Here is a 21936-nt window from a genome sequence, read left to right as displayed (position 1 = left end):
TGTCATACGTACTAGTTTACATCCCCATAATTTGTATCTGAGGCAAGCAACAAATCAGGTTTTAGCTCTTTAATAACACGATGGACGTGCATGTGACAACCGCGGAGGAGGGGGGGTTCATAGAATGAGCAAGGAGGTGATAATTAAGTTCGAAGCAGTAGTCCGTATTTTATTGAGGTTCCACTTCTTTGGCATGCTTTTTCACAGACAATCAGGAGCCTCTTGCGTACGTTACAAGCCTAAGTAGTACATTGCACGTGACTCACTATGTAAGTTGTGAATACCAGGCCGTGGTGAAATCATGCCAGGTACAATTGTAGCACGTGATAATCCAGTTTTGACCGCCTTCCCCTTAAAGACCGTGTGGGGATTTTGTGGGTAGGGAGCTGTAACTGATAACCTCCGAGTGAATTGTTCAATCGATGCCGAGTCGCTCTTGATTACCTTTCAGGGACATCGCAGGACGTTTGATCTAACATGCGATGGTGAGAGGGGAAAATGTCTCTACGGGGACCCATGAAGCACTCGCACCTGAGGCAGGTGAGTGCTGCCAGTCTAGAGACTCTCTCTACTACTCGTTCCCTGGCACTATCTCAGACCGATGGTCTGAGTGATAAACCCTCGACTCCCGATGAGAGGACCATCCGGTTATCTTCTACTGGCTTAGATCGTCGCCAATGCTCGCTCTGGGTTCATGATGAAACCTTCTCCAAGGAGGAAATCCTGTTCAATCAGGCCGCCTTCATCGACATGGGCGTGGAAGTTGGCGATGTGATCGAGATATTGCCTGCTCGGTGTCCCGGAGATGGCACACATTCTGCTAAAACAGATCTTGGATCGAGATCTTTGCGCGATAGCCATGTTGAATCGAGCTCTACCCTTCATTCAGACTCAATGTCCAAGTTTAAGACCCCGTTGCAAAGTCGGTGCCTCTTCGTGGTTAAACCCATGCCGCAAGAGATAAAGACACGAAATCCCAAGCTAGAGCTTTCGGTCACTACGAGTATCGCCAACATATTCGGGTTTAAGAACCGGACAACCGTTCATATCTCGATTGTAGACCGTGCTCAATGCGCTGCCTCTCATGTTGATATCTCCTTCCGTGACCAGTATATGGTTAGGTCTGACATGTGGAGGCTGGTCATGTCGGAGTTAGCAGAAAGGATCGTTTACAAGGGACAGAAAATCGTATTCACTGGTAGTATCAAGGCAACTGTAAAAAATATCTTTATTCGTGGCAAAAAAGTCCTCTCCGGTTTCTTCTCACCCCAAACCATTCCAGTGTTCCGCAGCGAATCGGCGAAGTACGTCCTGTTCATCCAGATGTCAAGGGAAATGTGGGATTTCGATTCAGAAGGCACCGGAGACATCCTATTTAGCAGAGTTATCAATGGGTTCCTCCCCGAGTTGTTTAAACGGTGGGTCAATTCAGATGCAAGGCATCTAGTGACTATCGTATTATTCACACGGGTTGAGTATGATGCATCGGCCATTGCTTCTTCCACTTTTAGCTCAGAGAACCTGACGAGCATGTTCGGTCCGAACCACGTTCCCACAAGGGACTTCTATCGGGTAGTAGTCAATGACATGGCGAGTGGCCATTGGACTACTATCTTAGATGAACTAAAGAAGGATTTCAGGACCTTTCTAAGGGACGTATCGATACTCAGTGTACGCAATGAGGATACTCCAACAGTCAACGCAACTGGTGCATCCAAATCCAAGCCAGCAGCCATTGCAGGGCGGCCAAGCACCGCCCTCCGTGGGAACATACTCGAAGCTATCCATCTTGCATCTTCACATCTAGCATTCGACCATATTGACCGTGACATGGTTCATACAGGTACTTCAATTATAGTCATTACGCCCGGGAGCGGTGTTTTTGAAGTATCATACGAATCATTAGCCTCCACCACTGAAGCACTCACAAACCGTGGGATTGCCATTGACCTTGTCTGCCTTAGCCCTATGCCTCTCCACTCTGTACCTCTGTTCAAGTATCGGGAGCCAGCCCATAGGCCTACTACTGCCACATTCGGCGATATTCAGCATAGCGGTTATTCTCCTGAGATGCGCCATTCGTTTGCGAGCTTATCAAGTAAGACGCCGCTCCTTTCTCCGAAGTCAGCTCTCCTGGATTCATTCACAGGGATGAGCTCTAAATCACAGTGGCCTGGTCGGTCAAGTGAATGGAATTATGGGATTCCCCACTGGCTTGATATATCATATTGGAACCCTGAAACCTACAGAGAGTCTCGACGTATCTTGAAAAAAGACCCCAATGCGCCTATTCCATTCACGGTCACTAAGCAGTCAAAAGTTTTCGTTCCGCGGGTGCGAATGTATGAAATTCAAATGATGGGTGTGATGGAAAGTGAGCAATCAAACATATCAATCCCCTACCTCTCAGAAGGGCAGAATATGTCTAGAGCGGCCAGTTCCATCCTTGGTTCTAGCCCAAGCAGTCTTGTTCCTCCTAAGGCTACTTTCAGGCGCAATTCTCCTTTTCGACATCAGCTGAGCGACAGTCTCCGACCAGAGCCGTTCCTTCATAATATGGCAAGCTCAAAGGATGCAATGCTTGCTATATCAAAGAAGACGCCAAAGACGGTACTTTCCTGGATGGACAATTATGACGAAAATGTGTTTCAGTCTTTTAGAAAGCGACGACATCGCCGGAAGCCGTCCAGAGTTAAACGGCCTAGTGAGCCAGAAGTGAAAGCATCTAATGCGCATGAAAGGATTTCTGCTAGATCGATATCGCGTCTTAGGGAAAACGAAACTACTCGTTCAGCATCGCGACAGATTGACATCCCACTTCCAGCCCCTAAAAGCCCCGTGTCTACGAAAAGCGCTTCTCCCAAGAAACCAGCCCTAAAGAGCTCCTCCAAAGCAAAGTTGCCGCGTATATCGCGCACAATCAGCTTCGCTCTCCGCGGCCTAAGCTCTACCCCTCCCAGAGCTCAGGCGAGCACAGAAGTAAATGTTGAGCATGCCAGAGGCTTGCCGACATCAAATTCAAGGAAGTTGTCGGGTGTGCTTGCAGATAATAGAAGTGTGGATTCTTTGAGTGCGTCAGATAGTGCATCGACCGTAATCGACCTGGCCCCAGAAACACCCCAAAAGCCAATCAATAACGCAGCCATTACGCCATCAAGACCGATATCGATCAAAGTGCTTCCCAAACAACCACTACAAGATACAGAGCAGCAAGGACGTCCAGCCATCCCGGAGTCGGTCTCGACTACAACTACAGAGATCCCTCTAAGCGATGATACGCGCCTCACAGCTCAACCCAGACGGCATGGGCCTAAATTCGAGGTAACCTTGAGTACTGGATCGCGCAATGGATCCTCAAAAAGTCCACAAAGCAAGGCATTGGCTCCTTGGGTTCGCTCAATTAACCCCTGCAACACCCCAAGAGAAGTGTTACGAGACACTAGCTGGTTTGGGCGCTGGCAGCATGCCTATCCTAGGCCTCCTCATGTTGCGGTGGTAAAATGGAAAAGCTTGAAGTCCCCGGCTATTCTCCCGCTGACAACAGAAGAGTTCCCCACGCCAAGTGAACTTGCCTCGGACTATTTGCAGACACCATACCGTGTCTTCCCCAATGAAGACTCAGAGGGTATTGAGGCGCCTAAAACCAGAGGCGTGCTTCTCCGAGAAATGATTTCACTACGGCTTTCCCACGGGTTCCAGATTGTTGTCGGAAAAAATGTAGTTGAAGCCTCCGGACAATATTCCCTCCAGTCACCGAACGTATTCGACACTCATGGTTTGGAAAAGCCTGGGGCCACGGTCTTTTTGTCCAAAGGCAACTCGATTCATCGACTTATTTGTGTCGAAGGTGCGGAGATTGAAGTCACGCGATACACGCATCGAACTTCCTCGCTTTTGGCGTCTGATCAAAAAAGGAAATTCACTCTGTATTCTCCGGCAATGAGAACAATTCTAAGCCCCGAATATGTGGTTAAGGATATAAAATTAGACTCGACGTACGAGGAATACAACTGGAACTACGCTGATAATTATGTGGCCGGCCACCGAGACTACTTGCTTAATCCAGCCCAACAGCTCCACTTCTGGCGTGTTCGCTACGTCCTGATCCCGATGCGTCTGCACTTCAAATCTCGGCGCCTTCATGGTTTCAATGAAGACAACGAAGAAGAAATTCATCTGCTTGGCATTAATCAGCTCACACATATATGGCAGCGCCACAAGTATATCCCTCCGGAAGAAAAGCGGTTTGAAAGCTCCAACAAAAAGAGGGACCAGAACCCACTCAACATTATGTACCAGACACGGAATCCATCCGAGGTTATTGCGGCTGAATTAGACCGTATCATACTTGTGGATCCTGGCCTAGACTCGTCCCCTGCACAGCTACTTCCGGAGTCAGAGCTGCTCGAGCGCTCTAGTATCAGTCTATCATCCTTGGCGCAGATAATTCAGGGTGAAAAGGGAGTTAGGATGATGGATCGAAGGTGGCATTGGCGGCTGCACTACAATTGTTTCATTGGCTTCGAATTCACGACTTGGCTGCTCCAAAACTTCCGCGATGTTGACAGCCGGGAGGAGGCGGTCGAATTTGGTAACGAGTTGATGAAACACGGCCTCTTCCAACATGTGGAAAAGCGACACAACTTCCGGGATGGCAATTATTTCTACCAGATCTCTAGCGAGTATCGTGTCTCGCGACCTGAATCTCGCGGTAGCTGGTTCCCCCAAATACGACCGGATAAGTCAGTTCCTTCAACCCCGGCGGGTGAGGCCTCGAAAGGCTCCCCTATAAGTGGCCATACCCGCTCCGACAGTACCGAGGATACACAGTTGCAGACTCCAAGCACGCCGTCGAAGTTAAAAAATAAAGCCTCGATCACGTTGTCTAAGACTATGAAATACGATGTCGACCCCCGCAAACGCTCAAATCGCCCAGAGGTCATTGATCTTCATTATGATCGGCTGCATAATCCCGAGAATTGCTTCCACATAGAGCTCAGCTGGATGAATACCACTCCCAAACTCATTGAGGATACGGTCCTGTCGTGGGCTTCGACAGCCGAGAAATTTGGACTTAAACTCGTCCAAGTTCCCATTGCCGAAGCCTGCGCTATTGACAAAACACAGCCATTCCGAAAGCCATACCGCATCCAACTCAAAGTTCCTCCCCCTAAGGGCCCCATTCCACTTCAGTGCAACTCAGAGTCATTCTCCCAGCCGGTTACATTGGACCATCAGTACTTCCATAAAGCCCTCTTACGGAAGTTCGACTTCGTCCTTGACTTTGAGGCCAGGTCCTCTTATCCCGCGGATGTTGAAGTGTCATATTCCTGGGGCATGCCTGACTATCAATACCCTCAATATATTCATCGATCTGGCAGTCTTCTAGCACAGATCACTGGCGAAGGAGATTTTTTACTTCTTGCCAACCGACTTGTCAGCACACGCAGTGCTGCCAGCCGAGACATGCCGAGACATGAGCGGTTAGACCGGCCTGATCAATATCGAGCACGTGCAGGGACCTACGATCCTGTGGACCGTATCTCTCCACGCCTTTCGCCCATGGCCCGGCCAGTCCACGAGATCCATAGCCCCCTGAGTCCTCAGGGACACGCGAGCATTGATTCGGCAAATCTATACCGGGCCCCCGAGCATATTCTTACTGGGTTTTCAGACTTCTGCAATGATCCAGCTAGACTCGAGCAATTCTACAGTGAGGCGCAAGTGCGGGCGACTTCAACCAAAGTCGGCCCAGCGCCTACGACACTTACGGATGCGTCCATACCCTCTCTTGAACTACCTGCCAGTGTCGTTAGCCATCACATATCACCCCCACCTGGTCTGCCATCAAGATCCTCACAAAATATCACCGCGCCACTCTCTGAGATGAGAAATCTGTCGCGAGATGATAGCAATATGTCCAAAGGCAGTCCAAGAAGCGGCAGCCTGAGGCCACTTTCTCTAACATAGGAAGTTAGTCATATTGCATGATATACCCTGGTTCATGACACGTAGTTTCGGTCAGGAAACGCATTATGGGAATTGATGAAAAGCACTACTACTACTACTACTACTACTACCTTGAGGATTTGGAGTTGAATACATAATAGCTACGGATATGTGCAACGCATTTAGCGCCTAGACGTAATATATACTATCGTTCTATGCACTACTTATAAGAATACGATGTTATGTACTACTCCGTACATCGGCCCCAGGCTCGGGGGAAGCACGTGTACTTGCTTTGACAATATCAACTAGCAAAGGATTCGGTTTTCCACCCGCGCCGCCAAGAGAGGATGGACCAAGACTACTCCGTACAGACTACATCGTTGCTCGGCTCAATTTATTTAACCGTTCAGGCAGAATGAGGATAATTAATTCCCCCCATGCTGTTGTGCAGCTAGTAGTTTAGCGGCCCGTTATATCCCGGTATGATTGGCTCAATCAGTCTGAAGCACTATCAACCCCAAACCCCTAGACAACAAGGTCCGAATCTATTTAGGCGACGGCCAGAGCTACCCCGCCTCAATATGTCACTATCAGACGACTGAGGAGATTCAATCGGCTAAGTGGACACGTTCTTATTAAAGCTAACTGTCCCATTTCTCTCGAATGAGGGATCTAAAAGTCCTACAAACAAATACGTTAGAACGAGATCCCGCTACTAGGTCTAATACATAGAGGTGATTCTGTCTCTTTGCGCCACCAGGCTCGTCAATTGCGCATTTACTTTTGATCAGTGGGCTTTCTGGATTCAGCCGACAATTATTCAGGCCTAAACCCCCTTCAGAGCCGCAAAAATGAAGTTCACCGAGGGGATGTGGCGCCTGCGCGTAAGTATACTTGAAATTGCCTCATGACCAGTCTGATTTAACGGTTTCGCAGGAAGGCATCCGAATTGACTGGATGAACAATGTCGAGAGACTACACATCAATGATGAGAAAGTCGATTTATTATTAAATAAATTCCAGAGGCATCGTGGTGACACGCTTAATTCAGGTTGGTTTTTCCGGGTTGATTTTGGTTGAACAAAAACTAACAAAAAGTCGGAATTAGCAACCGTCACTGCAAGTGTAACGTCTCCTTTAGAAGGAATTATCGGCGTCAAACTTGTCCACTGGTAGGTTCATTCAAGTGGGATTTTTTCAAAACCAGGCGGCATTGACTCTTACATACCTCGCTTCATCGCTGACAAACAATATCCAGGGCAGGACAAGTCGATAACGGTCCCCACTATCAGTTGAGCTCATCGACTGGCCATGCAAAGATTGAGCATGAGAAGGACGTGAAGCTGAACTATGGCAGCGGCCCCTTGAACTTAGCCATCAATACAGCACCCAACGAACTGGATTTCGTGTTCTCGGGTGCTAAAGGGAAGCTCACTGGTCACTCCTGGAGATCCATCGGTTATGTTGGCGATCAAACTACAGAGAAGTCTCGTTGGGACGATGGGATCTTCTTTGAGCGTCAGGGATACATGCTTGCTGCATTAGACCTCGGGGTTGGCGAGAAACTATACGGCCTTGGAGAGAGGTTCGGTCCATTCGTCAAGAACGGACAAAGTGTCGACATTTGGAACGAAGATGGAGGCACATCATCTGAATTGACATATAAGAATATTCCATTCTACATTAGCTCAAAGGGGTATGGTATCTTTGTGAACAACCCTGGTAAAGTCAGCCTGGAGCTGCAGTCAGAGCGAACTACCCGAGTCAACATCTCGATTGCTGGTGAAGAATTGGAGTACTTTGTGGTTTATGGAAACACTCCCAAGGAAATAATTAGACGGTATACGGCTTTGACCGGGCGTCCTAGTCTGGTTCCATCTTGGAGTTACAATTTGTGGCTCACTACAAGTACGTACACTCCCTCCTATTGACCTTGGCTTCTGAATGCTAAACATCTTCATTTCAACAGGTTTCACCACAAACTACGACGAGCAAACTGTCACCGGCTTCCTCGACGGCTTCCGCGACCGAGATATCCCATTGGGTGTTTTCCATTTCGATTGCTTCTGGATGAAATCATATCAATGGTGCGATTTCGAGTTCGACTCCGAGATGTTCCCTGACGCTGGAGGCTACCTTCAGCGACTTAAGGAGCGCGATCTCCGGATCAGTGTATGGATCAACCCGTACGTTGGACAGGCATCGCCACTGTTCGAGGAGGGCAAAAAGAACGGTTACTTCATCAAGGTATGACTCTACTACGTTCACTCAAGTTAGAGAATATCGGGGATTCATACTGACAAACACAAAGCGTACCGACGGCTCAATTTGGCAATGGGACTACTGGCAAGCAGGTATGGCCGTTGTAGACTTTACGAATCCTGCCGCCTGCACATGGTTTTCGAACCACCTCAAACGCCTCATGGACATGGGCGTCGACTCGTTTAAAACCGACTTCGCCGAACGTATCCCTTACAAAAACGTCAAGTATCACGACGCATCCGATCCAACCCGCATGCACAACTACTACACCCTCCTGTTTAACAAAGTCGTCTACGAGACCATGACCGACCGTTACGGAAAATCCAACAGCCTCCTCTTTGCTCGCAGCACCAGCCCCGGAGGCCAAATCTACCCTGTGCACTGGGGCGGCGACTGCGAAAGCACCTACGAAGCCATGGCCGAATCTCTCCGCGGTGGTCTCAGTCTCATGCTCTCAGGTTACATCTTCTGGGCCTCAGACATCGGCGGCTTCGAGGGCACCCCGCCACCAGCCCTTTACAAACGCTGGGTCCAATTCGGACTCCTCTCCTCACACTCCCGTCTCCACGGATCCTCTTCCTTCCGAGTCCCCTGGATCTACGGTGAGGATTGCTCAGAAGTTCTTCGCGACTGCGTAAAACGCAAGATCCTCCTCACCCCTTACCTCCTCGCCGAAGCCCTCACAGGCCATGACCAGGGAATCCCGCTCATGAGACCCATGTTCCTCGAGTTCCCGGATGATCTCAACACCTACCCGCTTGATACACAGTACATGTTCGGCAGTAATTTGCTCGTGGCCCCCATTTTCACAGACGAGGGTACCGTCACTTTCTATGTACCTCGGACTCCTGAGGATTCTCAAGGAAAGTGGATCTCGTGGTTCGATCACAGCAAGAGCTACGAGCCGGGTCAATGGTACACGGAAACCCATGGATTCGATACTCTCCCGATTCTCGTTAGGCCGGGCTCGGTCACTCCGATTAACCCGAAATTGAAAGCGCCGCAGGATGATGCGCTGGATGGTCTCGAAGTGCTGGTTAATGGATCGCTGAAGGATGAAGTGGCGGTCCAGGTCGTTGATCCAAGCAAGACTCATGAGGTGTTGAAGACTGTGAAGGTTGCAGTGAAAGGGGATGAGGTGGTTGCCGATGATGCCGGGATGAAGGTGGTTCGGATTGAACATTAGCCTCTAAACTATAGACCTTTAGATTCTTTATTAACATGACTGGAGAATGAACTCATTTTGGCTAGGATGCCCTATCAGTGCCTCGAAGCTTTATTGTACCAGCTTTCAAGTGCAGAAGATAAAAAGTCTCTAATATCAGAGGATAGGGAGTCATCACGAAGCGCCATATAAATATATATAACGTCGAATACAAGACGTAAGGAGCCAGGCATTCGAAGAGCTCATTATCAAGGGTTTCTTCAGTAGCTATATAGAAAACAAAAATGAAGATATATACAATAGCCATGATTCGCCAGTAGTTAACCCAACTACTAGCCTGAACGTGTCCAAAAGTCAGATAGCTTGAGCAGGGACAAATGAATAAGCTGAGTCACTGCCGTGCACACCCACAGAAGAGGAAATCAACACCATTCTTCGTCCCTAGCGATTAAATCAAATGATCTGCGCCGGGCAGTGTGTTACACATTACGGTACGCCAATGTCCCAGATAAAACCGATCTACCTGGCTAACCCTCCTAAGCCGGAGGATATCACTGGTGATAAGACCGGGTTATCAGTGATTTAGGCAGAGAGTTCTATTAACAGAAAAGAGAATATATGATCTTTAGTACATTACAGACCAAACTGATTCAACAATGTGCTAGAGTTTCTATTTGTTTGTTTGGTAGACATGTATTAGGTTGAAACTTCAAGCAAAATAATCATAGAAACTAGCTAGAAGACTGTCACATCTTCACTCGTGTTAATGGTGAATCAAGAGTCGAAAATACAAGACTGGCAAAAAAAAAAAAAAAAAAAAAAAAAAAAAAAAAAAAAAAAAAAAAAAAAAAAAAAAACAAACAAACAAACACAACACATGGGTATCATGATGTTCAGAAAGCAATAATAAAGACGGCCACAGACTAACTCCTGCTCTGCTGTTGGTGAACCGGGAAGCTCCACCTATGTATGAAGTAAAGGAGAGAAAAGTCTGTGAATGTGCAGATTGCTGAAAGCAAAATACTAGCATCCATCACTATACCAGACCTAGGGATGTGAAGAAAGGTTAAAAAGTAAGGGAGAAAAAGGCTGGGCTGGAAGGAGAATAAAGTCTGAAAGAAGAGAAGAAAAAGAATTACCAAGCCTCTTCAACGTCAAGAAGCCACCTGCGCACTCCTTCCCTCAACGTGTTGTCGGGCCCAGCTAATGAACGCTTGCGTTCTCTATCTGCCATAGCAATCTCCCCGTCAACATCCTCCCGACAATGCTCAGCGGTCACACTGCGAACTACTTCTTCAAGTGCCCCCAGGACGAGCTTGCGACATTCAGTGCGAGGAACTTCAAGAGAAGGGACTTGGGCCTCATCCCGATTGACTGCGTCTGATGTGACCTTATCATCACCCTTGCGAGCCCGCGAGGGAGACGGTGCCCGAGAGTGTGCCAAGGACGATGGGCCGCTTTGAGCAAGAACACGTTCAAGTGCATCAACTAGTGTGCCGTCCAGATCCATGACCGGTTCTTCGACAAAACGCTCTTCGAATTCATTGGGGTCGTAACCTTCTATCGGAGAGATAGTAGATATTTTGCTGGAAGACGAGATAGAACCTCCCGGGACGTGACGAGGGGTACCAGGTTGAGATATGGACGGTGAATTAGGGCTTCGCCATAGGACATTGTTAATAGCTTTCCGTCTTAGGCGCAGTCGCTTAACCGTGAAAGTTCTTGCGTCAGCGATTAGCGTCGTAGCCACATCTACCCATCTTTCCGACCCATCCGCTTCGGAGGAAAAGGCATGACTTGGGGTAGGTTCAGCTTGCATTGCGCGTTTCACGTCGGCTTCCAAGCTTGAATAAGGCCGCACTGCTTGAAGCAGAAAGTCATCGTGAAAGCTCCTCAGCCAACCAGCAACATTGATATTAGGCCCGTCGTTTTCTCTAGGCGCGTAGGGGAAGCCTGAGCCACTGCTGTGTGTAGATGCCACGGCATCCACACTAGTCACTGAGGTCCGCGTCTTCTTCGGCGATGTCATGGTAGAGTCACCTGACGAAGAAAGCGAAACAAAGCCAGGCAACGGAAGGTCAACGTCGACAATTCCATCGTCGCCGCGTACGGATAATTTCAAAGAAGATTCTCTGTTATGGTCTACCGTTAATGAAAGATCCTGCACATCTTCCTCGAGATGCTGAGTATTGGAGTGAGGGATGGAAATATTGCCACTTGTGGCCACTTTAGGAGCTTCTTCGGGCAGCTCAGTCGAGACCTCTTTTACCATTTGACTTAAGGTAGGAGGACCTCGTTTCGGCAGCGGTGTATAGCCAGAGACAGAGCGCCTGCGAATCTCAGCTGGTGAAACAGCTTCGCTACTTCCGGTGGATGGCTCCTGGCGTGAGCTCCATAATCCCGAGAAGAGGCTACCCCATCGGCCAGTAGTTGAAGGTACACTACTGTTGGTGCTCAACACTGAACTTTCACTCCTTTGCAAATTCTTCAGCAGATTCTCAGATGCCAGACTATCAGTCCCTTCATGCATGGAGTGGTCCGACCTATCCCGTTCTAACCGGCTCTGTGAAGCAAAGTGCGGGACAGGGACAGTGCTACCAGGGGTTGCAGTGGATGTTGTCGCTGTGCTAGTGTTCTTGCTGCGCGCATCCTTCGCATGTATAGGGACCCCTAACGTTCTAATGGAACGTGCATCGGACCCTCTTCTAGTTGCTGCGAATTCCATTGGAGCCGCGGACTCAGCATCATCTGTCGAGCGGTGCGCGGTTTCACTTGACGACACGCTCACAGATCGCTGGTGTTGATCTCTATCAGCGAGATTCAAACGTTGCGCACGAGACCGTCTTTCGATGGCTCTGCGCAAAGACTCTTGTCGTAGGACGGGAACATTGGGCGGACTTTGTGAGACAGCACGCATTGAGGAAGATGTGCCAGGTCGAATGGGTGATGGAAGAGGCTCAAAGCGCTGCTTGGGGGGAAGGAACGCAGAGAGTAAGAATATAAGCCGACGAGCAGTCATCTTGTCGGGGGACACAATTACAGTACGGTTCGCCAGGATTGGATCAGAGTCCTGTTGCTGGGCCTTTTGCTGTATATAGTGTCGGCGTCGCCACCATTCTGGGCCTAATGCATTGAGCCACTCCGTGTGATTCCCCAAGAATGCGGTAATGAGCACCAAGAAGAAGAAACTATGGTCTTTGTCCCCAAGATTGCGCACAATCGAACGGCCTTCCTCGCGCCATACACCCCACCGACTTTGCCCTGTTACCACATATGGGGTTTGGAGAGCCGTGCTGATACGGCGGGTACTGCGAATAGCCTCCTCCCGAAGCTTTGAATTCACCGCTAAGATGTTCGCGGGCAAGTGAATTATAGTTTGATTTGTTCGTTGCATATTGGGGGGTTTAGCTGGCTTCGGGTGCATCCCAGACGACGAATCCACCTTTTTCAGGAGGAACAGGATCTCTTTCCGCGAGAGTCTTTCCAAATGCGACAAGGTACGGTTGATAACATCCCAATGATCCACTAGCAAATCAATTCTTTCGTCTAGGCTTGCCGGAGGAGAAGCAAGTGACAAACTGTCGTCTAAGAACCCAGTGCGCCAGCGGTAGTCCGAATCCAACGAGCACGACATCCCTGGCCTGGGCGAGTCAGAGCCTTGGGTGCTGAACCGAGAAACAGGACGACCGACATTACGGCCTAGAAGAGGGATTTGGATCGTGATCGCCACAGCGTACATTGGAGTTTTCTTCTCCTTGATCTTTTTGCGCTTAGCAATGTCGGGGAACGGGAAGCCAGATTCTGGGAGTGATTCTTGATACAAGGAAGCAGCAAGGTCTTGTCTGTCTGGAGAGGTTTCACCCGCCTCCGGCAGATTGACACTAAACATCCGCGTTACAAGAATGGTCACTTTCGAAGGTGGTTTTCCATCATTCCCGCGGTTCGAATTCACGAAGGCAGATGAACTCCCGGTAGTGTAGGCTCGAGTAAAAGAATTGCGGGAGGCGGGAGAGGCACTCGCAGTCCTACCAGGCTCGTCATCGGCAGAAATAATGTGCATCTTTGTGGAGGATCCTCGATAGCTGAATGCACTGCTGCCAAAGATACAGTTCAACAAACCAGCATCGTTCGAATCTGTCGAATGACGCGAATAACCAGGATCGTGAGGGCCTCCAGCAGGTGATAACGTGGAGCTGCGGCCACGGGCGCGCATGAAAGCACCAGAGGACATTGGCGGTGATCTGCGGGCTTCTGCAGCAAAGGAAAGCGGACTTGGTTCTACTGTCGACGACTGAGACAAGTAACCTCGTCGAGGTCCCCGGGTCAAAGTCGAGACTGTGCGAGCATGCCGTGCACCCGAGCTTTCAAATGCCTGAGGTTCCAGCCCAAGACCATAGGAGGCAGACTCCGAACTAGCACGAGTATCCAGCAGCACGCACGCATCCCTATCTCCCAATGCATTCTGAGCGATTATTACACGAAAGTCCTTGGTAGGATCCAAATCAACCCCTCCCCGATCGTCATAGGCACCAGCGGTAGAAGCATTCGGGGAATTGAAAGCCGTATGAAGGGGATATGCGTGTGTATTCGAGCGACGGAGGAGGCTTGCATCAGGGAATAAAAGGCCGGAGGTATGCTCTTCTTCGGTGACGGACTCGAGCTGATGGGGATTTTTAGCAGAATAGGCCGCCGGATTCAATGTGGAAGCTGCAGTACTTAGTAACCGGCCCAGCATGGTGACAGGCAAGGATCCGTGTGCAGGGAAAGAAACAAAGAAGTCAATCAAAGGGCAAGAGGGGCCGTCCCCGCTAAGCACAATGTTGTTGGCAATGATGAAAATAGACAACAGGCAACCAACAGCCAGACAGCTAAACTATCTTGGAACTGCAGTTCCCCATGATTCAATCACACCAGTAAGCAATCATGATCAAATGAACAGATCGACAACAGTGCAATGTTTGAACAGAAGACTAGTGTTACTTGGGGGGGAGGTAGAATGAAAGAAAGAATGAAAGAAGCGAAGTCACTCTGCAATGGAAAGAGGGGAGAAGAGGGGAGAAATTTGGTTGATTTGGCTACTGATAAGAAAAGAAAAAGAAAGAAAGAAAGAAAAAAAAGACAATTGAGGGGTATTCACAGAATAGCGTGGGATCAGAGACAGGGAATTGGAGGGGAAGGGGGACGTAACAGGCTCCACCAGACACAAAAACACCCACGAGGGAGAAGAACAAGAGGGAAAGAAAAGAATGGGGAAAGGGAGAGAAAGAGAAGCTAAAGTGAGGGTAAATCGAGGATGAAAGGGCGGTGAAGGCACACATGATCCTCAGCCTCATCGCCGATCACGGGCATGGGGCATTCGTTGGCCCAACCGGTTACACTACACCTCATCCTGCATAAACGCGTCCCGCTTCCCTGCCATTTTCCTAATCTGGGGAACAACGTCCAGACAGACATGCAGCTATCACGTACAGCGCAGAGAGGAGGGGCTGAGGTGAGATTATCTCCACGAGCATTTCTCCATCTTAAACTATGAAGAAAACAACCACCCTTCAAGACGAAATAAGTCTCATCGAATATCAAATTCACATTTTGTACAACACAGTAGGCAAAAGTTTAAATTAAAAAAATTAAAAATAAAAATAAGAAATTAATTTATGCTTATCTGCTTCGTTATTCTATCCATATCCAGTTTGGCCGTTGCCCTAGAAGTTGGTGATCTTCGCCTGAACCATACAACCAATCAACTCTTCTGCGTCTTCCGCTTCACTTTGTCCACCAACTTTTTCAGATCCTCTGATCCACCTTCTGTGGATTCGTTCTTCTTCTGCTTCTTCGTCTTCTTCTGATCATTGCGGCTGACCTCTTCCTCGTCCGCACGATCATCCCGGTTTCTACGCCGCTTACGTCCTTCTTCCAGCAATTGCTTCATACCAGATGTCGCCTTGAAGCGAGGATTGGTAGGATCAATGGCAAATTCGTGGCTCTCGAATAAACGGGCAAAACGCGGGTCGCTGACATCCATCTGGAAGTCGTCCACCACTTGTGCCGCCTGCCTGCCTTTTCCTTTGCCCTTGCCCTTTTTACGGGCTTGTTTTTCGGCCTTTTCGATCTCATTCATGTCGAAGTGCTTGATATTTTTGTTTTCATCGTCCATCATTAACAACTCCAGCTCGGCTCGCTTAGCGGCGGCTGCAGCTTCCTCCGCAGCACGCTCCTCCCGCTTCTTCCGTTTTTCTTCTTTGCGGCGAGCTGCAGTAGATTCTTTGCCAGAAGGGTCGTCAAAGAATGGGTCGTTAAAGCCCAGATCTTCCTCCTGAGACTTCTCTTCCGGTTCAGGTGCATCATCCTGTTCATCGGCCTCAGTGTCACCCTTCTTAACCGCCTTCAACTTCTCCTTTCTCCGCTTCTTCCTCTCACGCTCCTTGCGGATGTATTTCTCGATCGTAGTCTCGTCTTTCTCGGGTTCATTTTCAAAAATGCTGTCTTTGTTGGAGCCGCCGGCCAGACCCGAGGTGAAAGTGACTTCCATTTCGCCAACAGGGCCGTCAGGCTTAGAGGAGGGTGCTGGCTCCGTACCCAGCCCTAAGAGAGCACGCATACGCTGTCTCTCGTCTTCTTTCTTTGAGATTTTCTTAGAACTTCCGCCGTCTTCCTTTGTAGTATCTACAACTTCCACTCCGCCGTCCTCATCCTCGTCGTCAGAGGAGCTATCACTGGCGAGGTAAGCCTTCAAATCATTCTCATCAATTTCTTTCCGGCTGCCTCTGAACGCCCGTGCTTGAGCTTCCTTTCGTGACTTATCCTCCATGTCCCAGGTCAGCTTAACTTTGCTGTGCTGTAGCGCATCGGTCACGAATTCATTCGGCTGATAACCATCTGGAATCCGTTTGCATTCGTCACGAGGCTTATCATCGGAAAAGTCGGTGTCGTCGGGGACGAAACGAAGATCAAAGAAGTTTGCGCTCGACAGATACTCGGCGCCATCGACCAAATCGTAGACATGCTTCGCCACATCATTGCTCGAGAAAGTCAAAATAGCATAAAAGTAGCGTAGTCGTTCCAATTGATACTTTCGTAGTTCCGTGGAGTTGAACTCCTCGCCCTTATCTTCCTTCAGCATTGACTTTTTAATCTCCTCCTCTTCCTCATCTGAGTCGACATCTGAGCCGTCATCTTCGAACCCTTCGAACTCATCATCGTCTTTCGCAGCAAAAATCTCTCTTGGAGGACCCTCCGTCTCCTCTCTCTCCATGCGCTCTTTTCCAAACTCACTGGGATAGACGGAAACCTTCAGTACCCGTCCACCAGTAGGAACAAAGCTAGAGAACACAGCCATCAAATCCTCTGCCCGTATATTATCCCAGTCCAGATTCACTACCGCAATCCGCTCCGTCACATCACCTGTGGGGACGCCACTCTGCTGTTTATCCGGAAACTCAGGCTCCTCGCCCGTACCAAATTCATCATCCTCGTCCTCATCTTCGTCAGAGCTCTCCTCTTCCGAGGATGAAGACGAAAAGCCTCCATCACGTGCAGGATCGTAAGTGCCACTAGCCTTATCGGCCTTCTTTAGTTCTTTAAGAACCTCATCGTCGTCAGCCACGCTCATGTATTCCTCGTCTTCCTCGTCTTCCTCGTCCCCCTCAAGTCGATAGAATCTCTCCAGCTGCTTCTTCGTATCATCGCGGGCAAGCTTCCGCCCGTATCGGTCGACTGCAGCATTCCGAGAGAAGTCTTTGTCGTGCAGCATATGCGCGAAACGCTTGTCGAGTTTCACATGTGTCTGCCGTTTACTGGGTAGACGATAACGAGGATCTGTCTGAATATTGGCGAAACGAGGGTCGGCTAGTATACCCAGGTGAAATTGTTAGTTATGGGCGTTTCAGCAGGGAAGAGATGAGAGGCGCATACTGATGACAGAGTCGGCTTGCTTTTTGGCGCCGCCGCTCTTTTTGCTTTTCTTTTGGTCTGGCATTGTGATGGTATGTTATAAGAAAAAAGGAAACAGATGAAATGGTTATCAGGAGGTTAAAGACGTTTATTGATTGTATTGTACCACAATCAAAGGCTGTTTGATTGTAGCCTTGACTTTTTTGTGGTTGATAAAAGTGATAAGGATAATTTTCTTTTGCGGCGGAGCCAAAGATTCTTCGGCGGTCTTGGATGTGGTCCGTGCATTCGCAGACTACTATGTGCTGCTACTCCGTGCTAGCTTTCGTGTAGCAGATCTTAACTCAATACGATCACGTTTCCCAAACCTGAGCTATGGAGGCAGAAGGACATAAATATAGTGATATTCTTTCATTTGACGTTATATATATAGTGTGTGTGTGTGTGTGTGTGTGTGTGTCATGATTCTCTAGAGGGATGCTTCCCAGCTCGCACGGTTCGATTATGGGCACAACCAAACATGTGCTGCTCAACAGTATCTACAACATTCAGTTTATTTCAGCAGCCAAAGTATCTCCTCTCCATCCATCTAGGCTCTTGCTCCTCTTCAATCCGTCCTACGATGACTCTAACCTTCGGGTATACTGTCGAGAGACGCTTTAACCCGATCTTCCCTGCGGCACATGTCACAAAGACAATCTTGTGCTCCTCCACGCCGTGGTCAACCAACACTCGAACAGCCATCAAAGCAGCTCCTCCAGTAGACATCTGGGGGTCAAGTAGCATAACTGTAGTATGCTCCTGGATATTTTCAGGTAATTTCAGATAGTGTAACTCCGGTACTTCATTCTGCACATTGGTCTGAATGAGCACGCGACCAGTAATGCAGTCAGGAATAGTGCGCTTCAGCGCGGTCTCAAGGCAAGAGCCTCCTCGTAGAATCGCAACAGCAGATATTATACCTTCCGGGTTCAATCCTTGATAGGTAGTCTTCTGCGGTGTTTCTACCCCAGCTGGAACATACGAGGTACAGTCCAAAGCCCTGTTTCGGTGATAACGTCAGTCATCCGTATCGATTCTGCCATGCCTAATTGGGAGAATCAAGGGAAAGAAATAATTAAAGGTGACTGGGGTGTGATTTTGTGTTACATGCGCAGTTGACTCACTTCTCTATGAGCAAGGAAGCGAGTCGATCAAAGTAGAAGACGAAGTCGACTTGCTCCGTTTTTGGGTCTTGAAGAATTGTGTTCATGCCAACAAACTGTGATGTCGATGGCATTACCATGACGTTAGGCGAAAGCTGCAATTCCGATGCAATTTTGCGCAGTTGGTCTAGCTCCGCTCTATGCTTCTCAGACTTCTCATCGAGTTTTCGCTGGATGTGTTTCACAACCATGTCTGAAGAATTAGTATCAACGGAGAGAAACCCATGGAGGTCACCTACCTATGGCGGTGATGTTCTGAATGCCACGGGGAATAATAAGGTCTTGAGATTAAGGTCAGAAAGAGTTTCTCGAGGGGTGGATATGACCAACTCACCCGATATAGACCGTTGTGGTTCAACAAATTTCGTATACGACGGTTTAACAAAAGTAAACCACTGCTTGATGATGCCTTCAATATCTCTTCCTCGCTCTTTAACGTCTCGAATGACTAGCTCCTCTTGCGTTAGAGAAGTACTTTCTTAGAATGTCGGAAAAATCACTCACCTCTGCGGCCCAAGCAGATATCCATATCCGCCTCAACAAATATCTAATAAAAGAAGAGTGAGAATTCTGAGCCGCCGTCGACGAAGGACAAAGGCATACCTTGACATCCAAAAGGTCCAGCACCCTCGGGTCATGTAAAGCAAGGATACCCTCCAAAATGATCACATGCGGGGAGTAAAGCGTAGTTGTTTGTGGTTGACGCTGATGGTCGGCAAATGAGTAAACGGGGATATCTGCCTTCTTTCTTTTATGGCATGTTCGTTAGCCTTGAGCTGCATTCCCCTAGCTTAATTTGAAAGTTTATGACAATTTGGGCCACTGTACCCTTGCTTTAGATCCTTCAAGGTCTGCACAAGGGCGTCGAAATCGTAGGCATCTGGGCAGTCGAAGTCGAATTCATTATTATGCGCTTTGGCGTGTTGCTCCGGCGTCAAGCTCTTGTAGAATGAATCCTATACAAGTAGCGTTAGAGGCACAAAGCTCACTTGATACTGTACTAAACTCTAATGTTAAACAGAAGAAATGTATTGATACCATTACGAGAATCACAACCCACGGCAGGTTGAGTGACTTCACAATCTCCATTGCCACAGAAGTCTTGCCGGAACCTGAGCTACCAGCGATACCGATGATACTCAAATCCTCCCATGGTGGAGAGTACCGCTGCTCCGTGCCCGACGAGAATACGGGTGAGATTGACTCCATGATTAGGACCTCACCGAAGATTTAGTTTGCCGACACGGAGTGGTGTAATACTTTCAGATCATACACATAAAATACTGGGAGTACCAAGCAAGCACCCAGCGTCGTTTGGCGCTTGGGGACTGATAAGAAGAATAATTAGCTGTCGGTCACTCGCACCAATACCCTAAAAGGCTAAACGTTCTAGTCTGTTGGGTCTTAACCCCATTAAGCTTAGGCTGGTCCGTGACCTTCGCTTGCGGCTAACACTAGTCTTAGCTAGCAATCAACGTGACCTAAAACCCGCCGCTCTCCTCTTTTTTCCTCCTCTTCTTTCTCACTTCTCTTTCTTCCCAACATGCTCATGGCTCCCGTCTGCGAGGCTCCCCATCTTCACAGGCGGCCAATCCAGCAATATAACGGCAATTGAGTGTTGCCATAACCAGTACATCTGAAACCATGGCTTCTGCTAATTACGTATGCCTCCCGACGTGTTGTGCGTGCGTGGTTGCTTGGTTTTAACGGAAGCAGATGTCTCCCACTTCCTCGACAACAACGCCAACATGGCACCAGTTTGAGCGGAAGGTTGATGAGGTAAAGCCATCTAAGACGTGAGTTTCCCCCTTTTTTCCCGCCATTTCCGGCCCCGCCCGTACAAATGATGCACCTTGAATCAAGTTGGGAATCTCTCTGAAATCACTTGAGGAGAACTTATTTAACTTGTCTTTCTGACATGGCCGCCCTCGCTACATGCCTTTGGTCTACCAACTCCATCACAGACGGTGACTAACATGTTGTCTGCAGTGACATTAACTATCTTGTTATGGACTACCTCATCACAAATGGATATCCAGCCGCTGCGAAGAAGTTCGCTTCAGAGGCCAACATCCAACCCAGGGCAGATGTAGAGGCTATTCAAGAAAGAGTAGAAATTCGCACTGCCATTCACTCGGGGGATATCCAAGCTGCGATCGAAAAGATCAACGAGCTCAATCCACAGGTAAGAATTTTCTCCCTCCACTTCTCTCCACCCCTCGTGGCCCTTTGCTAGGATTAGACCAAGTTTTCATGCACCACTCGTAAAACCTCTCTTGGGGTTTGACGAAAAACAAACATCTTCAGTCCTCAGTATGATCAGCAAATTATTATTGTCATTGTCGCTTGTCATCACTTGCATTTCTGGAATATGTGCTGACCCCGCTGGCATAGATCTTGGATGAAAATCCACCCCTGCATTTTGCACTGCTACGTTTGCAACTTGTGGAGCTGATTCGCTCGTGCACATCTAAACCCGACGGAGATATCACTCCTGCCCTCGAGTTTGCGACATCGCAACTCGCACCCCGGGCTCCCACAAACCCTCAGTTCTTGGAGGATCTTGAGAGGACGCTGGCGCTCCTCATCTTCCCCACTGAGAACCTTACACCTGCTCTAGCCCCTCTTCTACATCCTGACTTGCGTAAAGATATAGCCACTAGCGTGAACGAAGCCATCCTGCAGAATCAGGGCGCTCGTAAAGAAGCACGATTGCGCAATCTGGTCAAGTTGCGTGCCTGGGCGGAACAAAAGGCCCGTGAAGCTAAGAAGGACATCCCAGAGAAACTAGATTTGGGCCTCAGCGATAATAACACCAAGGGTCATAACGGCGCGTCTAACGATACCTTGATGGCCAATAACGGAGACGTTGATCCAATGATCTCTTGATAGATTTGGCCAGCGAGCTCGGCTAATCATACTGTAGTGCGATATCACGACCCATTTTAATGACTGTTACCACCGGCGTTGCCAACTATAGCGAGGTGTTTGGCGCAGATACACATTGGCCAAGACGATTGCCTAGATACCTTTGTAGCAAACTTATCTTAATACAAAGTCACTACCGTTAGATCTCAAACTTACATACTTTGCAATCTCAATTGCTGATGTTCTATTTGCATCCAACAACCTAGCCATTTGTGTTTTATCGGCGTTGAGGGCGGATCTCGCTCCACCAAACCACGATGTGCCGCAATGATGATACAACTCACTTGTCGACGTCAGCCAGAAGTCGATTAGCTTCGTGTACCTTTTAATACTACATAGTACATAGCAATGTAGATCATTATAGTATTGTGGGTTTTCAAGTCAAACGTAAGACTTTCATGGCACTCGATGGCATTGAATCATGGTGACGATATGATCGTCGAAAAAAATTTGAACTTTGACTGACTAGGTTGAGTGCGGTGTAATGCCCTGTTTGTTCTCGTTCGTTTCTTTTTCGTTTCTTTTCTTTCCTTT

General features: G+C 48.6%; 6 protein-coding genes across 6 annotated transcripts; 3 read left to right on the top strand and 3 right to left on the bottom strand.

The window, feature by feature from the left end:
* Positions 1–235: 235 nt before the first annotated feature.
* On the top strand, positions 236–6115 carry iml1 (GTPase-activating protein IML1). Its single transcript, XM_032062665.1, has one exon. It carries the CDS (start codon positions 499–501, stop codon positions 5968–5970), a length of 5472 nt encoding a protein of 1823 aa, XP_031910733.1. The 5' UTR covers positions 236–498; the 3' UTR covers positions 5971–6115.
* A 688-nt stretch (positions 6116–6803) lies between these two features.
* BDV38DRAFT_273379 (putative sugar hydrolase) lies at positions 6804–9400 on the top strand (the record flags this gene model as incomplete). The annotated part of the gene is made up of 6 exons (XM_032057667.1): positions 6804–6836; positions 6889–7003; positions 7061–7124; positions 7211–7860; positions 7922–8199; positions 8264–9400. The coding sequence occupies 6 exons, from the start codon at positions 6804–6806 to the stop codon at positions 9398–9400; spliced, it is 2277 nt and encodes a 758-aa protein (XP_031910732.1).
* An 834-nt stretch (positions 9401–10234) lies between these two features.
* On the bottom strand, positions 10235–14605 carry BDV38DRAFT_254472 (uncharacterized protein). The gene has a single exon (XM_032055330.1). It carries the CDS (start codon positions 14112–14114, stop codon positions 10515–10517), a length of 3600 nt encoding a protein of 1199 aa, XP_031910731.1. The 5' UTR covers positions 14115–14605; the 3' UTR covers positions 10235–10514.
* Positions 14606–14956: 351 nt separating this feature from the next.
* BDV38DRAFT_156619 (pre-rRNA-processing protein ESF1) lies at positions 14957–17612 on the bottom strand. The gene is made up of 2 exons (XM_032051719.1): positions 17291–17612; positions 14957–17224 (listed from the first exon to the last, which is right to left on the bottom strand). The coding sequence occupies exons 1-2, from the start codon at positions 17352–17354 to the stop codon at positions 15120–15122; spliced, it is 2169 nt and encodes a 722-aa protein (XP_031910730.1). The 5' UTR covers positions 17355–17612; the 3' UTR covers positions 14957–15119.
* Positions 17613–17727: 115 nt separating this feature from the next.
* BDV38DRAFT_254463 (uridine kinase family protein) lies at positions 17728–20002 on the bottom strand. The gene is made up of 8 exons (XM_032055329.1): positions 19513–20002; positions 19303–19430; positions 19078–19222; positions 18979–19021; positions 18809–18922; positions 18714–18755; positions 18436–18667; positions 17728–18311 (listed from the first exon to the last, which is right to left on the bottom strand). The coding sequence occupies exons 1-8, from the start codon at positions 19681–19683 to the stop codon at positions 17828–17830; spliced, it is 1359 nt and encodes a 452-aa protein (XP_031910729.1). The 5' UTR covers positions 19684–20002; the 3' UTR covers positions 17728–17827.
* Positions 20003–21890, top strand: BDV38DRAFT_254458 (uncharacterized protein). The gene is made up of 3 exons (XM_032055328.1): positions 20003–20270; positions 20464–20659; positions 20869–21890. Exons 1-3 carry the CDS (start codon positions 20191–20193, stop codon positions 21361–21363), a joined length of 771 nt encoding a protein of 256 aa, XP_031910728.1. The 5' UTR covers positions 20003–20190; the 3' UTR covers positions 21364–21890.
* Positions 21891–21936: the final 46 nt, after the last annotated feature.

Source organism: Aspergillus pseudotamarii (genome assembly GCF_009193445.1).
Source record: "Aspergillus pseudotamarii strain CBS 117625 unplaced genomic scaffold BDV38scaffold_51, whole genome shotgun sequence".
Lineage (NCBI taxonomy): Eukaryota > Fungi > Ascomycota > Eurotiomycetes > Eurotiales > Aspergillaceae > Aspergillus > Aspergillus pseudotamarii.
This window is presented reverse-complemented; position numbering and strand designations above follow the sequence as displayed.